Consider the following 19,899-nt stretch of genomic DNA (forward strand, 5'->3'; position numbering starts at 1 on the left):
GATCTCACCTCTTCCCATCTGGTTTCATAAGTAACTATTGGTTTCCAGTGTCTTGAAAAACCATCTCTCCCCCTCTGTCCCCCAGGGAGCTTGAGCATTAAATATCAGGTCATTTTTATAAATAACTAAAAGTTCAGTGTTTTACCATCTACTCCAGCTAGAAGGACTTGGGATTCTGGGAGTAGCTTGACAAAAGAGGATTTGGTTCATATCTGCTGTTCCCTTCCAGAGCAAATGGAAGTGTGTTAGGGAGTGGGCTGGGGGAAGTGAGCTTTTCATTGTTAGCTGCTTGTATTGACTGAAGTGTTATATATTGTTGGTAAGTGGCTATTGCAAGGAATTTTGGAAATGAGATTAAGTTTTGCACAAGGCTTAGTTTACCTAGTGTGTCCAGGAAAAGATCATTTGGAACTTCATGTCACAATTCCCAAGCCTATAAGGCCATGAGGATGAAGATACTTATTTAGAAGTCAAGGAAGAGTTGCCTTTACAGGGGAGAGGGGGAGGTGTGTGTGGGAAATAACTCTTGAGGCAGATCGAGTTCACATGAATAAGAGGGTGTTTTTGTTTGGTGCCTAAGAATTGTTTCAGTGGTCCAGGTGGTAGTAGTTTCTTTGGATGAAGTCTAAATTTTACCTCTCTGAATAGCATGGCATCTTCCCCCATCCCTGACCCCCTCCAGTGAGAAAAAAACCTCCCTATTTGCTGGGGAAGGGAGGTGGCAGGGGTGAGGATGAAGGACTCTGTGCTATTTTGTGAGGTCACTCCCAGAACAAAAAGGTCTTTTTGCAGGTTTTGTGCTCTCTCCAGTCTCCCTCCCTTGAGAGATCCATGATTGGGGCTTCTGTTTCCCCTCCCTCTAGCTATTTATTCTGTTAGAGATGAAGATTTATATGCCTCTCTCATGGATAGGCTTGGAGGCCTATCAAGGAGCTGCAGCTAGGACTTGAATGCCTGGGAGGGCATCCCCCCTCACCTTCCCCTTGAATAGCACAGGGTTAACCCTTTGCCCTTTGAAATCCCCCACCTCCCCATGCCTAGAAGGCTTTTCCAGGCATTTCAAGAGGCCATTGTTTCCAGACCTCTACAGTAAGACACTTCCAAAGCTGAGTGGCCCTCCTTCCCACAGGAATCTTACTATTTTCCACTCCCTTATTTCCCCCCCCCCACACCCTTATGGTCTGGGCCTTGGAGAATCAAAGTCCTGGCTGCCAAGCCCAGCCCAGGCTTGGGCTATCACTTGGACCTTGTGACAATTCATGTGAGTTTGAGCTAAGGAAGCCAGAAGCCTAGGCTACAGTCTTCCTCTCCCAAACCCTCTCTAATTTTTCTCCTTCTCTTCACAGGCAAAGAAGAGGAAAAGAGCAGAGCGATTTGGTATTGCCTGATGTGAAGTGTTTGCTGCCTTCTGCTGCTGATGATTCCCATCTCTGATTCTTGATCATTTACATACTCACATGTATACAGACAGGCACCTTCCTGGGCCTTGTCCCCTGATGAGGGGACATGTATCCCAGAGGCATACACAAACCCTCAGCAGCAGTTTTAGTTTTTTGCGTTACAACTTCAAGGTGTATTTTTTTCCTGTTTTTGTTTTGTTTTTTAAATTCTGGTTGTTAATTAAAAAAATTTAGAGAAAAATTTAGAGAAAGATCTGATGCCATTTTTGATTCGAGCTGACATCCCTGAGAGTGGTCTGAATATCACCACCTCCTTGAAGTGCTCCCAGACTTGTTTCCGTGGTCACTTTCTTGATCTAAAAGTTTGGGAGGCCACTAAGAGTGAGGTGAATAGTTGGAGGTATTGGGTTAAAAGGATAATAGTTTTTTTGTTTGTTTTTTTTAGGACTTTTGCAAGGCAAATGGACTTAAGTGGCTTGCCCAAGGCCACAAAGCTAGGTCATTATTAATTGTCTGAGGTCAGATTTGAACTCAGGTTCTCCTGGCTCCAGGGCTGGTGCTCTATCCATTGCCCCACCTAGCCGCCCCTAATATAGTTCTAAGGAAGTGATATAGTATTTTTTGGTAATCTGTACTAGCAAAAAGGTCTCTTTGTTGGGTTGGAGGAGGAAGTAAGAGGGGGAAGACTTTTTTTTTTTTTTTAGGATTTTGCAAGGCAAATGGGGTTAATTGGCTTGTCCAAGGCCACACAGCTAGGTAATTATTAAGTGTCTGAGTCCGGATTTGAATCCAGGTACTCCTGACTCCTTGGCCAGTGCTTTATCCACTGCGCCACCTAGCCGCCCCTAAGGGGGAAGACTTTTACCAGAGGTTACTGGAAGTAGAATGCCGATTCCAACAGAGCTGGGCATATAGACCTTGATGGTATAGAACTTGGGTATGAAAGGATGGCTTAGATTCTTTAGGAATATTGAGGCAGGTGAAGGGGCACATGAATCAGAGAAGACAAACTAGAGACTTAGTCACATGCTAAGATCATCTTTTGGGAAAATAATGGGGCTGGAACTCTGACCCCAACTTGCCTGAATCTTAGTCTAGTATTACTTATGTAGAATGATGTCATTGGAACTTTTTGGGAAAGATGTTCCTTTAGATCCTACTGGAAGCATATCCAACTTGAAATTCTGACCTGGAAGAAGAATGATTCTTGTCACCTCCCCCACATACTACCCTCCCTGAAAGATTCAGATTCAAATTTGTGCCTCTGATTTCATAGATGTCTAATACCTATTTTGGACACCATGATTTTTAGTACCCACCTAGCTTTCCACTGAAAACCTAAAATATTTTTTGAGAATGCGTGGGATTTTAAAATCTTAGAATCTGAAGTCAAACCCAAGATAAGGGTCAGAATCCATGTTGTAGCAGTCACATATAGAAAAGGTTTTAGGTCCTATTCTTGTGAGTTCCTTTAAATATCTGAACATTCATACTAAACCTCCCTTCTCTAACTCCTAGAAAACTTTAGAAATTTGTTAATAACCTATTGCTCTTAGTCTTATTTAGAAATTATCCAGACAACCTTGGGGAAAGGAAAGCATAAGGTTGAATATCACTTTTTAAAATGGAGGTGGAATGAGTCTTGGACTTAGCCTTAAGCTCATTTGTAGCCTAACACTTCATTACCCTAGAATTCAGGAGCAGGTCGTTTCATTAACTCAGTCCCTAGGCCTAGGGGTTGGTGGAACTGGAGGTTTTGTCAAATGGGAGGCTATCTCAGATGTTTATACTCTTTCAGTCATTGTAGAAACTGAGGGATAGGGAGCTCCTAATTTCCTGCTGTGGATAAAATTTTTTTCTCTAGATTTGTGTCTAAATAAGGAGTTGTAGGTCAGCTGTCTTTGGTGCCCTCTTAACTTATGCCTAGGTTCCTCTTAATTTCTTAATAACCTTGCTATATATAGATAATGCCTATTCTAGTTAACTTTGTTTCTTTGGCTTTTGACACAGTGGGGCTTAGTGATGAGAGCAAAGGTGAGTGGAACTGGTATTGGGTTTTGAAATATGGTGGGGTTGCTGCCTTCTGATTATTAGAGCTCTCCTTAGAGTAGGGTTATTGGTGGGGGGGGGGGTTAAGGAGGAGTGCCCCTGTGCTGTGAATGGCACCTAATTGATTTTTCCTCTCTGAGCCAGGGGCTGGTCGTGACTAATTTGAGTTGAATAGCTGCAAGAGAGAAAACTGCAGGGAGCACAGTTGAGTGTGGGAAAGGCAGTGGAAGAGAAGAGGGCCAGGGTGAGAGGGGGAGATGGGGACCCAGTTAGTATATTGCCAAGTCCTCCCTTGAAGGAGAAACTAAACAGGTACTGGCCTGGATGAATGAATAATGCTTTCGTATTACCAGAGGGATAATGGAAAAAAGGAGAGGAAGAAATTGAAGGATTTTTTTAAGAGGGGAAAAGGTGTCCTTTTGATGATGGGTACACAAAACAAAGCACCATAAGCAAATCTTATCACCTGGCTCCTGAACCTTTGTCTGAGACCTCTTGCCCCACAAAACAGATAACATCTCAGTTTAAGATGAGGAATGGGTAGAATGGGAAGTCATTCAGTTGGGTTATCTACTTTAAATTTTATTTTATCTACTCTTGGCTTTAAAAAGAATCTTTTAGATTTCCCTTTTATCCTGTCTGAAGGCCTTTCAAAGAAATCTTCTAAAGAAAAGCTGAAGTTATTCTAGTTTCCTTCCTCCAATTAGACCTTTTATCAGCACTCAGGTCAAGAGATCTTCAGGGAAGCCAAACTCCTGTTTTCATGACTTATTCATCTATATGTCTTCCTTGAGCTCAACAGGTTTTTAGGATAGAGAGCAGGATCCTGCCCTCCCAAGACCCTTTGGAAACAATGTAATTTTATCTGCGGAGTTTAATCAGCTGTTGAAAATGGAGGAAAATTGTTACCTAATATATGTGGAATAGGAGTTATGTTCTTGAGGCTTTTTGATTTCCTTTATAGCACTGTTCAGAAATAAGAATGGGATTCTATGAAAATTCCTTCTGCCTCCCCCTCACTACCATTTGGTTCCTTACTCCCCTCCCTCAAACTGGGGAGGGATCTTGGGGTCAAAACCTTGACTAGCCTGTCCTGTGAGATACTCTTAGGGAATGGAATGGGTGTCGTGATCTCCTTTGATTCCAGAAAGGTGAAGGCCCATTCTGTCCCCATGAAGGAAACTGTCTTGACACTGAAAACATTTCTTTCCCCAAATAAATCTCTGATTTCTGTCCAAACTAAATTTGGACACTGAAACAGAGCAGAACATGGAATGTGTTTTCAGGGCTGACAACACTGGGTTTGTCCATTTGTTACAGGTTGTACTTCCAACCGAAGACTCTGGATTAGATAAGTAAGGGGAAGTGAATTTGTAGAGTTAGGGGGCCCCAGAGCTATGAACAGAGCAAAAGGAAGAAAATCAGTTTTGACACTTCTCCAACTAAGCAAACAAAACTTTACAATTGGGATGGCCTTCCTCCCTTCTGCCCTTCTCCCTCCCTCTTCCTGTTCTCTACCTCCCTTCTCCTTCCTAGGGACTGATGACAACTTTTCCTGCCACTTCATTTTGGAAATGGTCTTCATCCACTGAAGACAAAATCAGAGGAAATGACCTTTTGGAATAAGAAAGAATAGGTTGGAGGTTCAGTTGACCAAGAGTTAGAAATGGCTTAATAAGAGCAGTCAGAGACTAATGGTATTAAGAACGTTGTGGTTGCTGTTCTGCCAAGACATCTTCCTCTTAATTCACTTAACATATCTATCCCTCAAATCACAGGCTTCATTTGCTAAAATCCTTGGCAGGTCCTAAACACCTTTCCTTCCCACTCTGCCTCCAATCCTTTTAACTTTCTTATTGAGCTTGTTTGCCTCTGCTTCAACTCCATTCTTCCTAGTGTATCAATCCAGAATCTAGATATACGGAATTGACCCAAACCCTCTTGTTTGTCTCTGAACCTGATCTGTTACCTGACCTCCTAGTTGTCATTAATGGAGGGAATTGGTTTTCTTTAGTTCCTTCCCCAAGTAATCTAATGGAGGACAAAAGCTTTTGGGGTTGTTAGGGTTCCAGGACCACTGGGATAAATAATAAGGGCTGAACTTCCTTGATATTGAACAGAGCACATTTGTCTTTGTTTTGGAACTCTAGAACTGAAAGGGAAGGATTTGGGTGGTCATGAGGAAGGTAATTTTCCTTTCTTTCTGAATAAGGAGAACCTGTGACAGTCAAAGTGACCCACTCCATTTATCAGGTCAATCCCCTTTGTAGGTCTACTCTGTCCTTCCTATTGTTTCAACTGTTTATATTCCTTGGGAATGTTCCCCTTTCCACTGCTGTGGAGATTCTCAGTAGAGAGCCCTTGAACCTAAAGCTCAGTCCTTTTGGTTCTGCTTCCACTCCTAGCCAGCCTCATTCCCAGTCATTTTTGTCTTCATATCCTCAGAGTTGTGCTCATAGTAGACACTTGTTTATTGACATTTATCAAATTGACTGACCGAAAGAAGTGCAGAACCCACTTACTAAGGAGTAGTGATGTAGATTAATAGAATATTGACGTGGAATTCAGGCAAGTAGTGCACTGAACAGATCCCAGCTACATTTGTCCATGTAAGCCAAGAGTATGGAGTGGGGCAAAGGACAAGTTGCTAATTCTTCTACTTCCCTGTGAGTGTGAGGGCCTGGGGCACTGACTGTCCTAGCTATACCTCAGTTTCCTCCCCACAGGAACAGGAAGCTGTAAATGCCTCAACCAGCTGGCTCTGCTTAGTTCCCCTACTCCTTAATAGGGACTTAAGGGAATAGCTAGAGCTAGCTTCTCTGTCCCCACATCCCAAGGGTTAGCCATTAAGAGTGGAAAAGCATGATGAAAAGTATTTGTTAGGGGTAGGGCCTGGATACTGTCTTCTTCAGAAATTGCAGGTTCTATGTCTCCATTTCCAGGTAGAGTAGAGGAAACATGAGAAGTGGTAATTTTATCACAGGCCAAGAGTATTTGGAGACATTTATGTTTATGTAGGAGAGAGTGAGTGGGATGTTCCTTCTGCCTTTGTACCTCATATCTCTACCCTCAAGTGTTTTAGGGGTATCATTTGTCATGATGGCAATGACACACCAAGTCTCTAAAAATAGGGTTATTAATGTCTTCAATGACTGCATCAATATGTTCTACAATCGTAGTGTGGCTTGGTGTGGAATATGTCCCTTCAAGATCTAATCTACGATCCTCTGACTTCTTGAGGGCCTCAGTTTCATCATCTGAGATAGAGGTGGCATAGTGAATCAAATAATGCACTTGGAATCAAGACCACCCGAGTTTGAACCTTGCCTCAGGCACTTACTAGCATGGACAAGTTATTCTGTCAAGTATTTTATTGTCTGTAAAACTGGGGTAATAGCACCTTTCTCACTGGGTTCTTGTGGGACTCAATAATTGAGATATGTAAATTATTTTACATATTTTAAGTATGTCTTATTGGAAAATGAGGGGGTTTGACTTAGTGACTTCCAAGATCCCTTCCAACTTTAAATGTTCTGTGTATGAGGTTTCTCTAAGACATATATATATGTGTATATATATATATATATATATATATATGTATATATCCCAGCCCCCTCCCCCCAACCCTCCACACCCAACCTGACCGACTCTAAAGTCTGGCCTGAGAATTTTGTAATCTGGAGTTGGGGAAATTTCAGATTTTGGGGAATTTTCCCATAGGGGAAATTGGTTGCCTAGCAACCAATAGATTGACCAAATGGCCACATTAGTTTCATTTATGACTTTGGCAAGGCAGAAGTAAAAAGCTTCAGGGAAAAGGAGGCAGAGAAAGGCTGTTGTTGAAATTAGTGAATTTAAGAGCTGGAAAGGACCTTTGAGACCATCTAATTCAACCTCTTAGAGAATTCTGATCCTCCTAAGGCTATTCTATCCTTCCCACAGGCCACTCAGAGGATTGTTTTCATCTAAGTTCTCTAGAGGAATTACTTTGGACCCTCTTAAATGTCCCTTTACTGGGGAATTAATCTGTTTCTTCTCTATGTGCCTTCTTTGGAAGCAGTCAGGGCTTCTTGTAAGGCTTCCTTCTGTTATCCTCCCACTCTTCCTGGTTTCTTACTGATCAGATTGAGAAAGCTCCCTTGATATCAAGAGTGGATACTTTTCAGTGGGAGGTAGTGTATCGATAGTGAAGGCATCTGTTTGAATCCTACTTCTGCTTAGTTATGTGTGACCACAAAATGCAAGTCATATCTAACTTAAGGACCCTTTTCCTTATCTGTAAAATGAGGGGACTAGATAATCTTTAAGGTCCCTTCTAGCTCTAAATCCTAAATTTGGCTTTAGGGAGGAGGAGAGCTCAGTGCTAAACTCTTTGACTTTATTATTTTTCTTTCAGGTTCAAGTGCTAGATTGGGTCATGTGACCACCCCAAAACTCCAGAAAACCAAAAAAAAACATTTAAAAAACCCAAAAAAGGGCCAATGGCTATTTCTGTCCTATGTCACTTAAATCAGAAACTGCCCCATGTCTTCATTTCCGTGTATCCTTTGGGAGATGTCTCAGTAAAGAAGAAGTTCTCTGTCATTCTTTAAGGCCTCCCAGGGCCACTGACATCCCTTCTCCCTCATTACCCCCAATCTTCTCAGATGACCAGTACAGAAACAAAGTTGTTCACGTATACAGTGTGACATATACACAAAAAGTAAATAATAATGATATGTTCAAAGGGGACACTGGCATGGTCCTCACACTTGAAGCAGGGGAGCAATCCCTGGCTTCTTCTGTGTCTCTGAGCCCTGTCTCTAATAACCTCTTTGGGGGGACAGGGGATTGAGACTCAATAGGTTCATGTCCAAAAGAAAAAGCCTTAGATCCCCCCCCAAGGTCTTTATTTGGTAGGAATGGGGGTCTTCTAATTACCCCCCCCCCCAGTTCAAGGCTCTAATTTCCCTTAGAACCCGTATTGAGAGGTCAAATGATGCCCCTGTCCCTTGCCTGGTCCCTGGGCCTGAGATCAAGTGTTTGATTTTGGAGGAGTCATTTTTCTGATCTTGACCACTTGTTCTCCCCCTCCCTCCCAGGGATATGGAGTGGTGGTGATGTATAAATAACTTTTTCTTGGATTGGGGTATAAGAATAGTCAAGAACAGGACTGGAGAGGAGACTGGGGAACCTGCCAAGATTAGGAAGTAAGGTGAAAAGGAGACATCACCCCCCCCTCCCTAAAAGTACCTTCTTTCCTCCTGAAAATGGGTAAAGTAATACCAAGGGAAAGATAGTCAAGTTCCTTTGGCCAGGTTGCTGCACCCTCTCCCAGGCCCGGGTAGAATTTGGGCCTTCTGAATAAACTTCCCCACAAGTGTAAGAACAGTATAGTGCCTTTGACCTTAACCCAATCTTAACCCCAACAAGGCCCTTGGTCATAACTGATCAGAGCTTTGGCTATAAGGGTCTGTCCTTTCACGTCTCTCTTGCCTTCAACAGGACTAAAGAGGGCCCCCAGAGATCCTAGATGAAAAAAATAAACCAATGGAGGCAGTAGTATCTGAGGAACCCGAAACTTGGAAAATTCCCTCAATTCTTCATAGAGGGTCCTGTTTTGTGAAGCCTTTCCCTACCTTACACTTCCCAATCCACCAGATCATAAAACTCTGCAGCCCTCATCATCCCTCCATCATCTGCCCTTACTTCCCCAAATATCGAGAGGTATTTCATGTCCGTAAAGTGCCCATGGTAAGTGCTCAGGATTCATCTCTTTGCTTCAGCTGTTTGCTGCTTCTGTTCGCCCAAGAGGAGAGAACTGAGGCATGTTGGGGAGGGAAGGGGAGAGGTAAAGTGGGATTGGGGGTAAGCAGAGTTAGGGATTGGAAACTGGGGGAGGGGACAGGAGAATGACTTGCTCTCGAAACCCATCTCCCCCTAACTCGGCTCTAACTAGCGGGTTGTCACACTTCATCCCCTCCACACACACTTTCTGATGTGTCCACTCCTTGCTGCCAGGTATTACTGGCTTCCAAAAATAAAAGTTAATCAAAATTAGAATAACACTTTCATGATTTCCTCTTCCCTTCTTGCCCTGAGCTTGTGGGACTTGGAATCCTCTTCTCTCCATAATTCCTCCTTCCCTTGGTCTGCTACTCTCCTAACCCAGGGCGATATTTAAACTCTTCAAAACTTTAAGTAAGAATCACCATTAACTCCCCCCCCCCCCCCAAATCCCCATCCCCTTACTAGTATAGCTCCTGTTTCCCTCCCTCAAGAGCCTGGAACTCAGGGGGCCACTAGTTTCAAGCTAAGGCCATTTTACTGACCTGAAAATGGCAAGGGGAAGAGGGATACCATAGGCTCTTTGGTCTCTCTTAGCTAGGGGGCATTTGTGCACACTGACCAGTCATTGCCTTCTAGTTATATTACTGAACAGGGGGGAAGGGTAAATCTTGGAGTCATTTGTTGTCATAACTGAATTTGTGTATGTTGGGGCTTTGCTTTTTTCTCCCTTATCTCCTATATTCCCCCTATCTGGGCCTTACTGCCTAAGACCACTGGCTCTACACAATTAAACTTGAAAGTGAGCTGTGTGGGGAATTCAGACACGTTCTGTGCCCCTAATTCCCAACCCTGGATGTTTTTTATACAAGTGCTTGAGTGGGTGGGTATTGGGATATATAGCAGGGTTTAAGGAGTAAAGGAGGGCACAGTGGAAGAGGGGGAGGGGAAATCTCAGAATCTCTTTCTATGTAAAGCCAGACACCAGAAATGAAAAGAAAAAAAAAATCACAATAAATAAATAAATAAAATGTCAAAATCCTTCCCACTCTTTGCCACCCCCAACTCCTACCCTCTTTTCTCCTGTCCACTATGGGAAGGAAGGAGATCCGGACCTGGGTTTAATACCCCTTTCCTCCTCTGTAGGCTATGGTGCATGTATAGATTGTCCCATATTACACCAAACCTTTCACCAGGCCCAAAGAAAAAGACTTGGTATGAGGCTTGCTCTCTGTCCCTATTTGTCCCTATATTTCTCACTTGATTTCATCTCTGCCTAGTCTCTCTTCTGCCTCTTTTATCCCTTTGTCCTGCTCACACTCTTCTATCCCTGTCCTTCTGCCTGTCTCTATCTCTGTCTCTACTTCACTCTTTCCCTCTATATCTTCTTTCCACACACCCTCACCTGCAAATCCCAAACGCTCCCCAACTTGCCCATTGCCCTGTCCCCCACAAATCCCTCACCCCTCATGTCTCTATCCCCTACCTTCCTCTGCTGTATTGCACACTGCTTGGGGTGGGATGGGGAATAGGACATTTTGTTTAAGGGGTTGAGGGAGGAGCTCTAGGGCCTGGGTGGTGGTGGGGAGGGTCAGGGCTGGGGATAATTCAGGGTGGGGTTCGTGGGGAAGAGGGTCCTTTTGTGCCCCACCTTAAGAGCAGCCACAGCGATCCACCACCATGCCGGGGATCTTGCCGTAGATAATCTGCTGCTTATCATTAAAATAGAGCATGTTGATAGGGGACATCTTGGTGGGAGTACAACAAGGCCCAGCTGAGCCTCGGGGATTAGCCTGCTGCACCAGGTGGGTGTGTGGGTATTTCTGCATGAACATATACTCGCACTGGCCAGAACAGTAGTTGGCCTTGTAACGTTTGGGAGCGATGATCCAGTCCCAGCCGAACGCCTCAAAGTCCACAGTGAGTGGGTATCGGCAGCATCGGGATTCACTCGAATGCTCGTCACAGTCGAGGCCCAGATTCCTCCTGGACCGTTTTGTATTTTCCAGAACATGAAGCTCCATAAATGGGTGCTGGGAAAGCAGAGAACAACACTTAGGCTGGGTGCTTCCTGGAGCAGCTCCTGACCCCCAAACTCATTTCTATTTCCAATCTGCTGTCAGCTTTCAGACATGAATACATTACACCCACACCCTGGAGGAATATGCTACAGGTATGTGTTGCATCACTTCCAATCTCTTTTCCTAACCCTTGCTAAAAGGGATTAGCAATCCCCAAGCATTAAACTACTTTTTCATTCCCTGAATTCCCTCTGGCCACCCCAGCGCCTGCCCTGATTCATCAGCCAAGTCTTGGACCTAAGCTATTCTAATACAGTAATACCAAATCATAGTATACAGTTGAATGAGGCAATCCCTCTTTCATTTTACAGATGAAGAAATTAAGGCCAAAAGAAGGTAAAATTTGCCTAAAAGGCAGGATGCAAACTCAAATCCTAATGATTCCAAAATTCTTCCAACTCTTTACATGCTACTTGGATATAGTCAATCTTTTAAACTCAAATCTCTCTTCTACAATTTGTACCCAACTCCATACACTCTGTAGCTACTGTAGTCCCTAAATTTGGAGCCCTGCTTCACTAATTTTACATGGTTCCTCCAAAAATTCTCGTTAAGTGTTGATATTTTATTCTCTCTGTCCTCATTAACCCTTCATTTCAGAACACATCATCTGATGTTCACATTTCTCTGGGATCATCTTTTGTGAATCCTTACCACTTTTTTTTCCAGCAATGCCTCCCTTCCCCATCCTCCCCCCCACTTTGTAGTGCTCACCAGCCCTTCAGCCCCTGGCCCCAGGGAGGTAACAGCCAGGTCAGTGCCACTGGGATCGAAAGCGTTGATCTCAATGCCCCAGTTACTTTGTGGCTGGCGGAACCAACTGTGCAGCACCTGCTTGAAGTCGATGCTCTGCCAGTGGCCAGATCTTGAGTGCAACTCGATCTTGAGGGATCGGATCCGGATGTGGCGCCTCCCCCCACCCCCACTTCCTGCAGTTCCTTCCCCACCAAGGGGCTTGAGACGAAGGATCTGCAGGTAGACAGTGGCAGGACGGGGTACTGGCCTCAAGTACACCCATAGCTGGGCCTTCAGCACCTTTGTGAACATCACTTTGGGGCTGAAGTGGAAGTGGCAACAATGAGGGCTGCCATCTGTCTGCACGGCAGGGTCCGCTGGAAAGGGGAGGAGAGTACAGAATCAGTCAGGGATGAGGGGGAGGGAGAGCAAGACAAGGGGGTCAGGGGCCTGAGGCAGAGCTCCTGGCCCCCCTCCCCTCCACCCTCTCCTCTTAGATCATGGGCATTTGGATTCTGGCTGAGCTCTTAGAGCCTTCCTAATTCCTCTTAATGACAGGATCCCTGGAGTGGTCTCTCTACCTATCCCCTTAACCTTTAGGCAGAATGGCTTCCTCTCTCAGCTGGGGCTCTCACCTCACTTCCATTCCGAAAGCTTTACCTATATTTCTGTTTCACTTTTTAAGGACAGCTTCTCTGTTATGTCCCTATATCCTAAAGATCTCTCTTGCTCTCGTTACAACTTGAGGTCATCATTTCATGCTGTTCTCACGGGAAACCCGGCAGCCCAACAAACATTTGTCAAAGCAACTAAGGCTGCAAGTTACATTGTGCTAGATGCTTGAGGGGACCAAGATAAAAATTCTTACACAGAAGGCTGGGGAGGGATCATTCTTCCTCATCTTCGTGTGTGTGTGTGTGTGTGTGTGTGTGTGTGTGTGTGTGTGTATTCTATATCTCTAGTTTCATCCTTTAATACATTGTAGGCCTGGGGTAACCCTTTTGCCTTTGGAACACCTAGAATGGCCCATAAAACAGAAGAGAACACCAAAATTCCCCTCCCTTATAAGTCTGTACTATCACTTGTGCCATTGTTTTGAAATGGGGCAGAGCAAGTCATCTTTCCTTGCTGGCTACTCAGTAATACTAACACACATTTTAGGGATTAGTTTCTTAAATAGCTTCCACAGTGCCAAGATTCTATAATTCCTGCCCACTTCCCTCTGGTATCCAATGGAGATAAGGAGCAATCTTATCAGAAGATCATAAGAACTATCATTTCATTGGATTTTGAAAAGTCTTGAGAAAAGGGTGAGGCGTCACCCCTTCTTTGCCTTTTTTCTAATCCCTAGTCATTTCTAGCCTAGATTACCTCCAGACCATAAAGGAACCACCATTCCAGAGAGACAGATAAGGAAAGAAGGCATGTAAAAGATCTAGGAATGGTTTATAGATTTCAATGTTTTCATTACCCTTGAGTGACCCTACCTTGGTAGGAGTTAGGGGTGTCATGAGAATGGAAAAGAGGTGCTTAATCGTCATGCCTTTTGTTACAGTTTCCTGCCTCATTCATCAGAATTTTCTCCCCTAGGTAAAATGCTTAACATCATATAAATCTCTGGAGTGGGAAATTGGACGTTGGAGAGGGTGACTGACTACACTGGCCAAACTTCCTTAATGCCTCCAACTTTGAAGTTAAGCAATTCAAAAGGAAGGGTAAGACAGAAAAATCCATGTCAGTGTAAGAAGGGAGGGGCAAAAGAGGCACCTTAGCTTAGTGGGGGAAAAGAGAAAATTATCCTTCGATGTAACCCCCCCCCAGCCATCTGTGTTAGCTTTAGCCCCCCACCCCACCCCCAGCCAGCCAGCCAGCAAAGTACTCTAGGGGATCTTTCAATAAAGCACATCTCTTCTTATGTAGCAGCTTTGCTTGAGTCCCCTTGTCCCAAACTGTAACTCCACTGAGCTGTCCAACAGCCAGCCAGGGCTGGAAGCCAGGACCAGGTTGTATATCTCCATGCCTCTGATGCCTTGCACTGAGCAGTCTGGGGTACAACTCCTGACTGCTGGTAGCATTTATGTCCCCTCACTCCTTTATTTGTAGTGTTCCTTCTTCAAGGTGTGCAATTATGGAGCTGCTGCAGAGCACAGCTCTGGGGAAACGGATGGGAAGGAGGGTAGAGAAGAAATGGATGAGTAGAGATGGGGGGAGAGACAAACACAAATATCGATGATATTGGGGAGACAGCGAAAGGGAAAGAGGTGGGGGTAAAGGAAGGAGAGAGAGACTGAGACTCAGAAACAAGGGCAAAGGAACTGAGGTTAGGGTAGGGTTAAGAAAACCAGAGAGGAGAGGCAGAGTGGTGGTAGAAAGTGGGAAACAAGAAGGGGAAGAGGAAGAAAAGGGAAAAGAGGGGCACCTGAGCTCAGTGGGGGAAAGGAAAAAGGGGGAGATGCAAGGAACAAAGCAGTCAACACAAAGCGGGGATTGGGGAGCAGCCGGGAGTCCCCAACACACCACAGCCCCAGGCAGTGGGGAGGGGGCAACATCTGTGTTGCATTGAGCTGGTCGGTGGCAGGCAGCAGCGGGTCAGGTTTAGTAGGCGGCGCTGGGGTTGGGGGGGCGCGGTCGGGAGCGAGGTCACCGCACTATTTTCAGCTAGAGCCCATCCCCCCCTTCCTCAGCGCCCCCCCTCCCGATGCACACTGGACAGGGGCCCAGAGGGCCTGGGGGCAGAGGGGCAGGTTAGGGGTTTGAGGTGGGGGAGGTGAGATCTCACTCCCTCAGTTCCTTACTGGAGAGAACTGACTGAAGGGGACCGAGACTGGGGGGTGAAGAGGCTGGAGCCGGGGGAGGGGGCTCTAAGGTAGGGGCAGAGGACGTGGGGAGGGGTGGGGGCTGGGGTCCAGGGTTGAGTGCCCGGCTGGGGCTGGGGGAAGGGAGGGAAGGGGGGAGGGGAGGTTCTCTGCTGACAAACACCTCCCCTGATTAGCGGAGCACAAGTCTCTTATTAAAGCCGGTCCCTGGGGATTAGACTATAAAAGTCTCTTTTTCCTTTTCCCCTCTCTCTTCCCTCCCCTCTCCACACTCCCCCTCCCTTCTCAAGATCTCTGGCTCGTTCTTAAAGGGGACGCACTACCCCGGTCCAACTCTTGAGCCCCTAGTTTATTCCTCTTTTAGGGTGGGATGGGGTTGCAGAGGTGGGGGTTGGGGGGCGCGCTTGTTTCATCCTCCTCTCCTTCAAAACTGCCGCCTTCGTTTCTCCCTGGTCCAGTCACTCCTGATACCCCCCCCACCCTTCTGCCCCCCCCTACCCCGTGCCAGTTACCTTAAAACTCCTCTAGTTAGGGGATGCCTAGCGGAGTTTTAAAATCCTCCAAACCAAATGATTACGTTCTGGGCCCCCTAACTCAGCTGCGAAAGTCGGTCCCTCAACCCACGTCATAAAGAGCAAAGTTTCTAAATCCTTCATTATTAAATTTCCCCTTTTCTAAAGACCAGCGCTCTTCCCCTACCGCCCCCTTAGGGCTGCCCTGCCTGGCTCACCACTCTACTTTTCACTATCATACCTTCTTCCCGGACCCCATTATTCTCATTCCCTCTTGGAACCCCCAAAGGTCTGCACACTGAAGAGGAGATAATCATTTTGGGAAGGGCAGAAAAATACTATGCCATAGGGGAAATGTAAGGAGCTTAGTAGGGTGAGGCCTCGACCAGCTAGCTCTCAGTGCCACCTACTAGGGGGCATTTTCTATATGCCAGACCCTCCCTCACCCCCAAGCTTTTTACAACCATCTGCCTATAAACCAGTCCCCCCTTCTGTTCAGAGGCCATAAAACCAAATAGTCTTGGGGGTGGGGTGGGGAGCCAACTCCCAGGGGAGAGGAGGGGGGCTGGGCCCCCTGGAGTTTGGGGGGAGACCTGCCTGGGGGAGGGGCATCGGGATCACATGACCCCCTAGGGATGGGAGGTGGGGGAAGCATTGGCCTGGATTTTCCAGGTCATAAAATTTCAAAGCCACAAGTCTATTAACATGTTCACCTTCCGCTCCCCCAGGCAGCCAAGAACTAGGATGCTGGGTGCTCCCCCACTCCCAATCGCTTTCCATTTCTTCCACCCCCTTCTGGGTTTTGAGTCCCCTCGCCCAGTTTTTATATTCTTGTCACTTGGGAGGGGGGCATCCCTTCAGAGGTTTGATGTGGGATGTAGGGATGGATCCCAGAGTCTAAGAACCTTGCATCTGAGTGTCTCACAGCGCCTGCCTGAAGAATTGGCAAGTCAAAATGGATTTCAATCCCCCCCCACACACACACACACTAATCTGGGGCTTGGGTCGTGAAGAGAGCTGGATATGGGTGTCTGCAGGGAGTTATTTTGAAGGAGCAGGTGCCATAGGGTTTTCTAGAAAATTTTCAAAGGTTTGACTCCTATGGGTATGCCTAGCGTGAAAATTTGGGGGCATTCGAGTCAAAATATGGAGGCAGAGCCTATTTGGCGTGCCTGCCATAACAATTCAATTTGGAATCAGAACACAACATTTGAATTTTAAATTGACTCTTACATATAGTATAACAAAATATAAATAACTTCAAATCAGTTTATAAGATTGTGGTGGTGGGGGGAGAGGAATCAGGTCCCTTCCAACTCTAACGCTGATCTTTTGAATGTTAGAACTGTCCTGGCAACGCTCCCGGCTCCCCACTATCCAGGGTAGGAGAGGTTATGTTAAGGCCAGAGTTTGAAAAAAAGGGAACTGTTAGCAGAAGATCCTTGATATTAAAGACCTCGCTGCCATTCAAATCAAAGCAAGAAGCTAACAAACTTGCTCGCCACTCTCCACCGTCCTGTTTTGTCTTTCTTTTTTTCAACTCTCTCGGTGGGAGGGTACAAAAGCACACTGCTGGGGGCATCCCTGTATCATTCCCCCACACACTTGGCCCCAAACTTCCAGGGCGCTGTCTCTATAATCTGGTGTGGATTGGAATAGGGGAAAAGGAAGGGAAGTAAGTAGTCCAGAGACCCCCCCCCCCCAGGGGTCCCAGGAGTGGGAGGGCGAGGGAAGTGTCCCTATGCTTCTGGGGGTGCTTGCCCCCGAGGTCTTGAGTTGATGATGGCTTTTGAAGCCACTGGAGGGCCACTTTTGGGCACACGGTTCAAGTGGCTGCCTTCCTCAGGCAGGGACCCCAGGTGTCAGATTCGGGGGGTGGGGGGACTCTCCTTCTGCCCGGCCCCCGCAGCTCCTCTCCCGCCCTGGTCCCGCTCCCTCTCCGCCCTCCCGCGCTCCGGGCGGGCTCCCTCCGGGACGGCGGAGGCCACTCACTTTCCTGGGCCATGCTGATGACGGTCTCGGTGGTGGCGTGGTACTCGTCCTCCTCCAGGAAGTCCTCGGGCTGCAGCGCGTCTCCCTGGAAGTCGTGCAGGTCCAGGATCTCCTGCAGCGGGGGCGCCTTGGGCAGCAGCTGCTTCACCACCTCGCGGCTGATGTTGGGCGCTTCCTTGAGCCTCAGTTTGCTCAGGATCTGCGACTTGATGCTCTCCAGCCGCAGCTCCTTGCTGTGCTGGCGCCACACGCACACGGGGCAGCCGTCCGGCTCCTCGGACGCCTGGGTCCCGCGCTCCCCGCCGGCCGCCGGGCCCTCGGCCGCCTCCCCCCGGGGCCGCAGCTCCAGGGCGAGGAGCAGGAGGCAGAAGAGCACTGGGGCCGCGGGCACCATGCTGGAGGGGAGGGGAGGGAGGGCTGGGGGGGGCGGGGACGCCTGAGTCCCGTGGGGGGAGGGAGGGAGGGACGAGGGGGGTCGGGGCCGCGCGGGACTGGGGGGCTGCCCGGGCCGGGGGGGCCGGGGGGTGGGGGGGGGCCCGGGGGTGGCGGGCGCGGCGGGCGGGGCGGGCGGGCGGCAGGGGCGGGAGGCTGGGGGGGCCGGAGCCCGGGCCTGGCCCTTTATAGCCCCGGCCCCCGTGTCGTCAGCGGCCGCGATTGGCTGCGGAGCCAACAAAAGAGGCAGCGCTGTCATCCTAGGCTAGAGAGGGAGCCCAGAGAGACTTAGAGATAGAGACGGTAGAGACAGAGACAGTTGGAAGAGACGGGGACAGAGAAGCAGAGAGAGAGCGCGAGGACACTGGGGGGACACCCAGGCAGCATGAGGCGCGAGACCCGAGGTGGGGGAGACGAAGACACCTGTGGGGAGGCTGGGGAGACGGGGACACCAACTCAGGAGAAAGGATCAGAGATGGTGGGAAGACGGATGACTAGAGAGCAAGAGACCCCAAGCCCAAGGGAGATCCAGGGGCTCTGGAAAGACGGGGGCTGAAGCTTTAGCGGGATGAAAGGGGAGGTGCAAAGGCAGACACAGAGATTCAAAAGGAGAGAGAGACACACACACACAGATCGGAGGCAGTGTGAAAGAGGTTTGAGTCCACAATGAGGACAGGGACCCAGAAACCTAGGCAGAGAAATGAAGAGAAAGAGGATGAAGGATTGGACAGGTCAGAGGAAACTAGCCCAGAAGAGAAGGGACCAAGATGTTAGTGCTGTGAGGAGTGGAGGAAAGAGGAGGGAGGCAGAGACTGAAGTGGACAGAGACTACAGGAACTGAAGTGACACACTTAGATGGGGGGTGGGGGGGTGAGGATGAAGGGATGGACAGAAGCCCAGAGAAAGGAAGGATACTATGGGACAGAATGTCGAAGCTAGTGACAGATTCAGAGGCAAGAAATTGTCAAAGAGGTCTGGACCGCTTGGGAGGAGAGGGTCAGGATCTTGGCAGGAGGACTGACATTGAAGGAGAGGGCTTGAGGTTAGAGAGGACAAACAGTGGGAAGGGAGGGAGACTGCAGAAATCGAAGCAAAGGCTAAAGGATGATGATCATGGCTGTGCAGTGAGAAGGCTGGTTCCGGAATCTGAGGACTCTAGTTCAAATTCCCACGTTTGAACTTGGGCAAGTGATCTCACTTCCCTGGGCCTCTGTTCCTCTGTAAAATGAAGGTGTTTGACTAGATAACCTCAAAGATCTATTTCAGTTCGAGCTCTAAGGTCCCATGTTTCCCGAGAGTTCTCAGAGGGAAATAAAAGAAGCACTGAACAACAGCACTTAAAACTTAGAAGACCAATTGGAAGGTTGGAAATCAATCATTTAACAGAGCCTTTCAGCTCAGGAGTATGTCTTCATTGAGATGGTTAAAACAAAGTGCAGTATGTTGGAATGTGTCCCAGATTCTGGAGGGGGACATTGGTGCAGTTCTGGATTGACAAAGGCTAATATGATATTTAATTCCATCTCTGCATTTTGGTTTGGGGGTGCCCCTTTTTCCAGGATTTCCCCAGATTCTTTATTTTCTGACCTCTGAGATCCTGGGGCATTTTTTTCTGCAGTTCACAGGTGGGTGATTTTAATCCTAAAGTCTTTGCCAGAATGGTTGTATTGCCCCTTCTCTAGTATCAGAGTTGAACAAAAGTCTGGTTCTGGATAATGCCCTCAAGGAACAGTTTGGGGAGAGTTGGGATGAACCTGAAAAAAAAGTACAAGAAGAGTGAGAAGGGTGAAGTGGGAAGTAGATATTCAATTTGAGAAATATTTTATAAATATATATGTATATACACACAAACATATACATATTAGATATATTTATATAGGTATATCAAATGTGAATATATGCATACCTATGTATATATGTATATATATATATATATATATTATATGTATGGATTTATATATGTTTCTTTTTACCAGACTTTGGATTTCATTGGTGTAAGGATCCCAGTGAGGACTCCAAAGAATTTTTTTGAACATATCGATGAATCACAGTTCCTGTCTTCAGGGAATTTATAATCTATAATTTGTTTTCTCTCTAGATTAGGGAGGAGCTGGAA

At 47.1% G+C, this 19,899-nt stretch overlaps 2 protein-coding genes across 4 annotated transcripts in view; one reads left to right on the top strand and one right to left on the bottom strand.

Moving 5' to 3' along the window:
* SARNP (SAP domain containing ribonucleoprotein) overlaps positions 1 to 1,641 on the top strand; it is a 39,068-nt gene extending 37,427 nt beyond the window's left edge. Inside the window, exon 11 of the mRNA XM_074226444.1 lies at positions 1,347 to 1,641. Coding sequence (XP_074082545.1) covers positions 1,347 to 1,388 — 42 coding nt within the window. The 3' untranslated portion in view covers positions 1,389 to 1,641. The remainder of the gene's footprint in view (positions 1 to 1,346) is intronic.
* GDF11 (growth differentiation factor 11) lies at positions 1,188 to 17,809 on the bottom strand. 3 transcript variants are annotated; one of them, XM_074226436.1, is made up of 4 exons: positions 17,352 to 17,809; positions 12,011 to 12,408; positions 10,867 to 11,248; positions 1,188 to 5,063 (listed from the first exon to the last, which is right to left on the bottom strand). In XM_074226436.1, exons 1-3 carry the CDS (start codon positions 17,743 to 17,745, stop codon positions 10,868 to 10,870), a joined length of 1,173 nt encoding a protein of 390 aa, XP_074082537.1. In that variant the 5' UTR covers positions 17,746 to 17,809; the 3' UTR covers positions 1,188 to 5,063; position 10,867. The 3 variants fall into 3 exon arrangements, with proteins under 3 accessions (XP_074082537.1, XP_074082535.1, XP_074082536.1); XM_074226434.1 differs by lacking the exon at positions 1,188 to 5,063 and adding an exon at positions 7,088 to 9,249; XM_074226435.1 differs by lacking the exon at positions 1,188 to 5,063 and having other exon boundaries at positions 9,665 to 11,248.
* Positions 17,810 to 19,899: the final 2,090 nt, after the last annotated feature.

The sequence above is a fragment of the Macrotis lagotis genome, chromosome 2 (assembly GCF_037893015.1).
Source record: "Macrotis lagotis isolate mMagLag1 chromosome 2, bilby.v1.9.chrom.fasta, whole genome shotgun sequence".
Classification (NCBI taxonomy): Eukaryota; Metazoa; Chordata; class Mammalia; order Peramelemorphia; family Peramelidae; genus Macrotis; species Macrotis lagotis.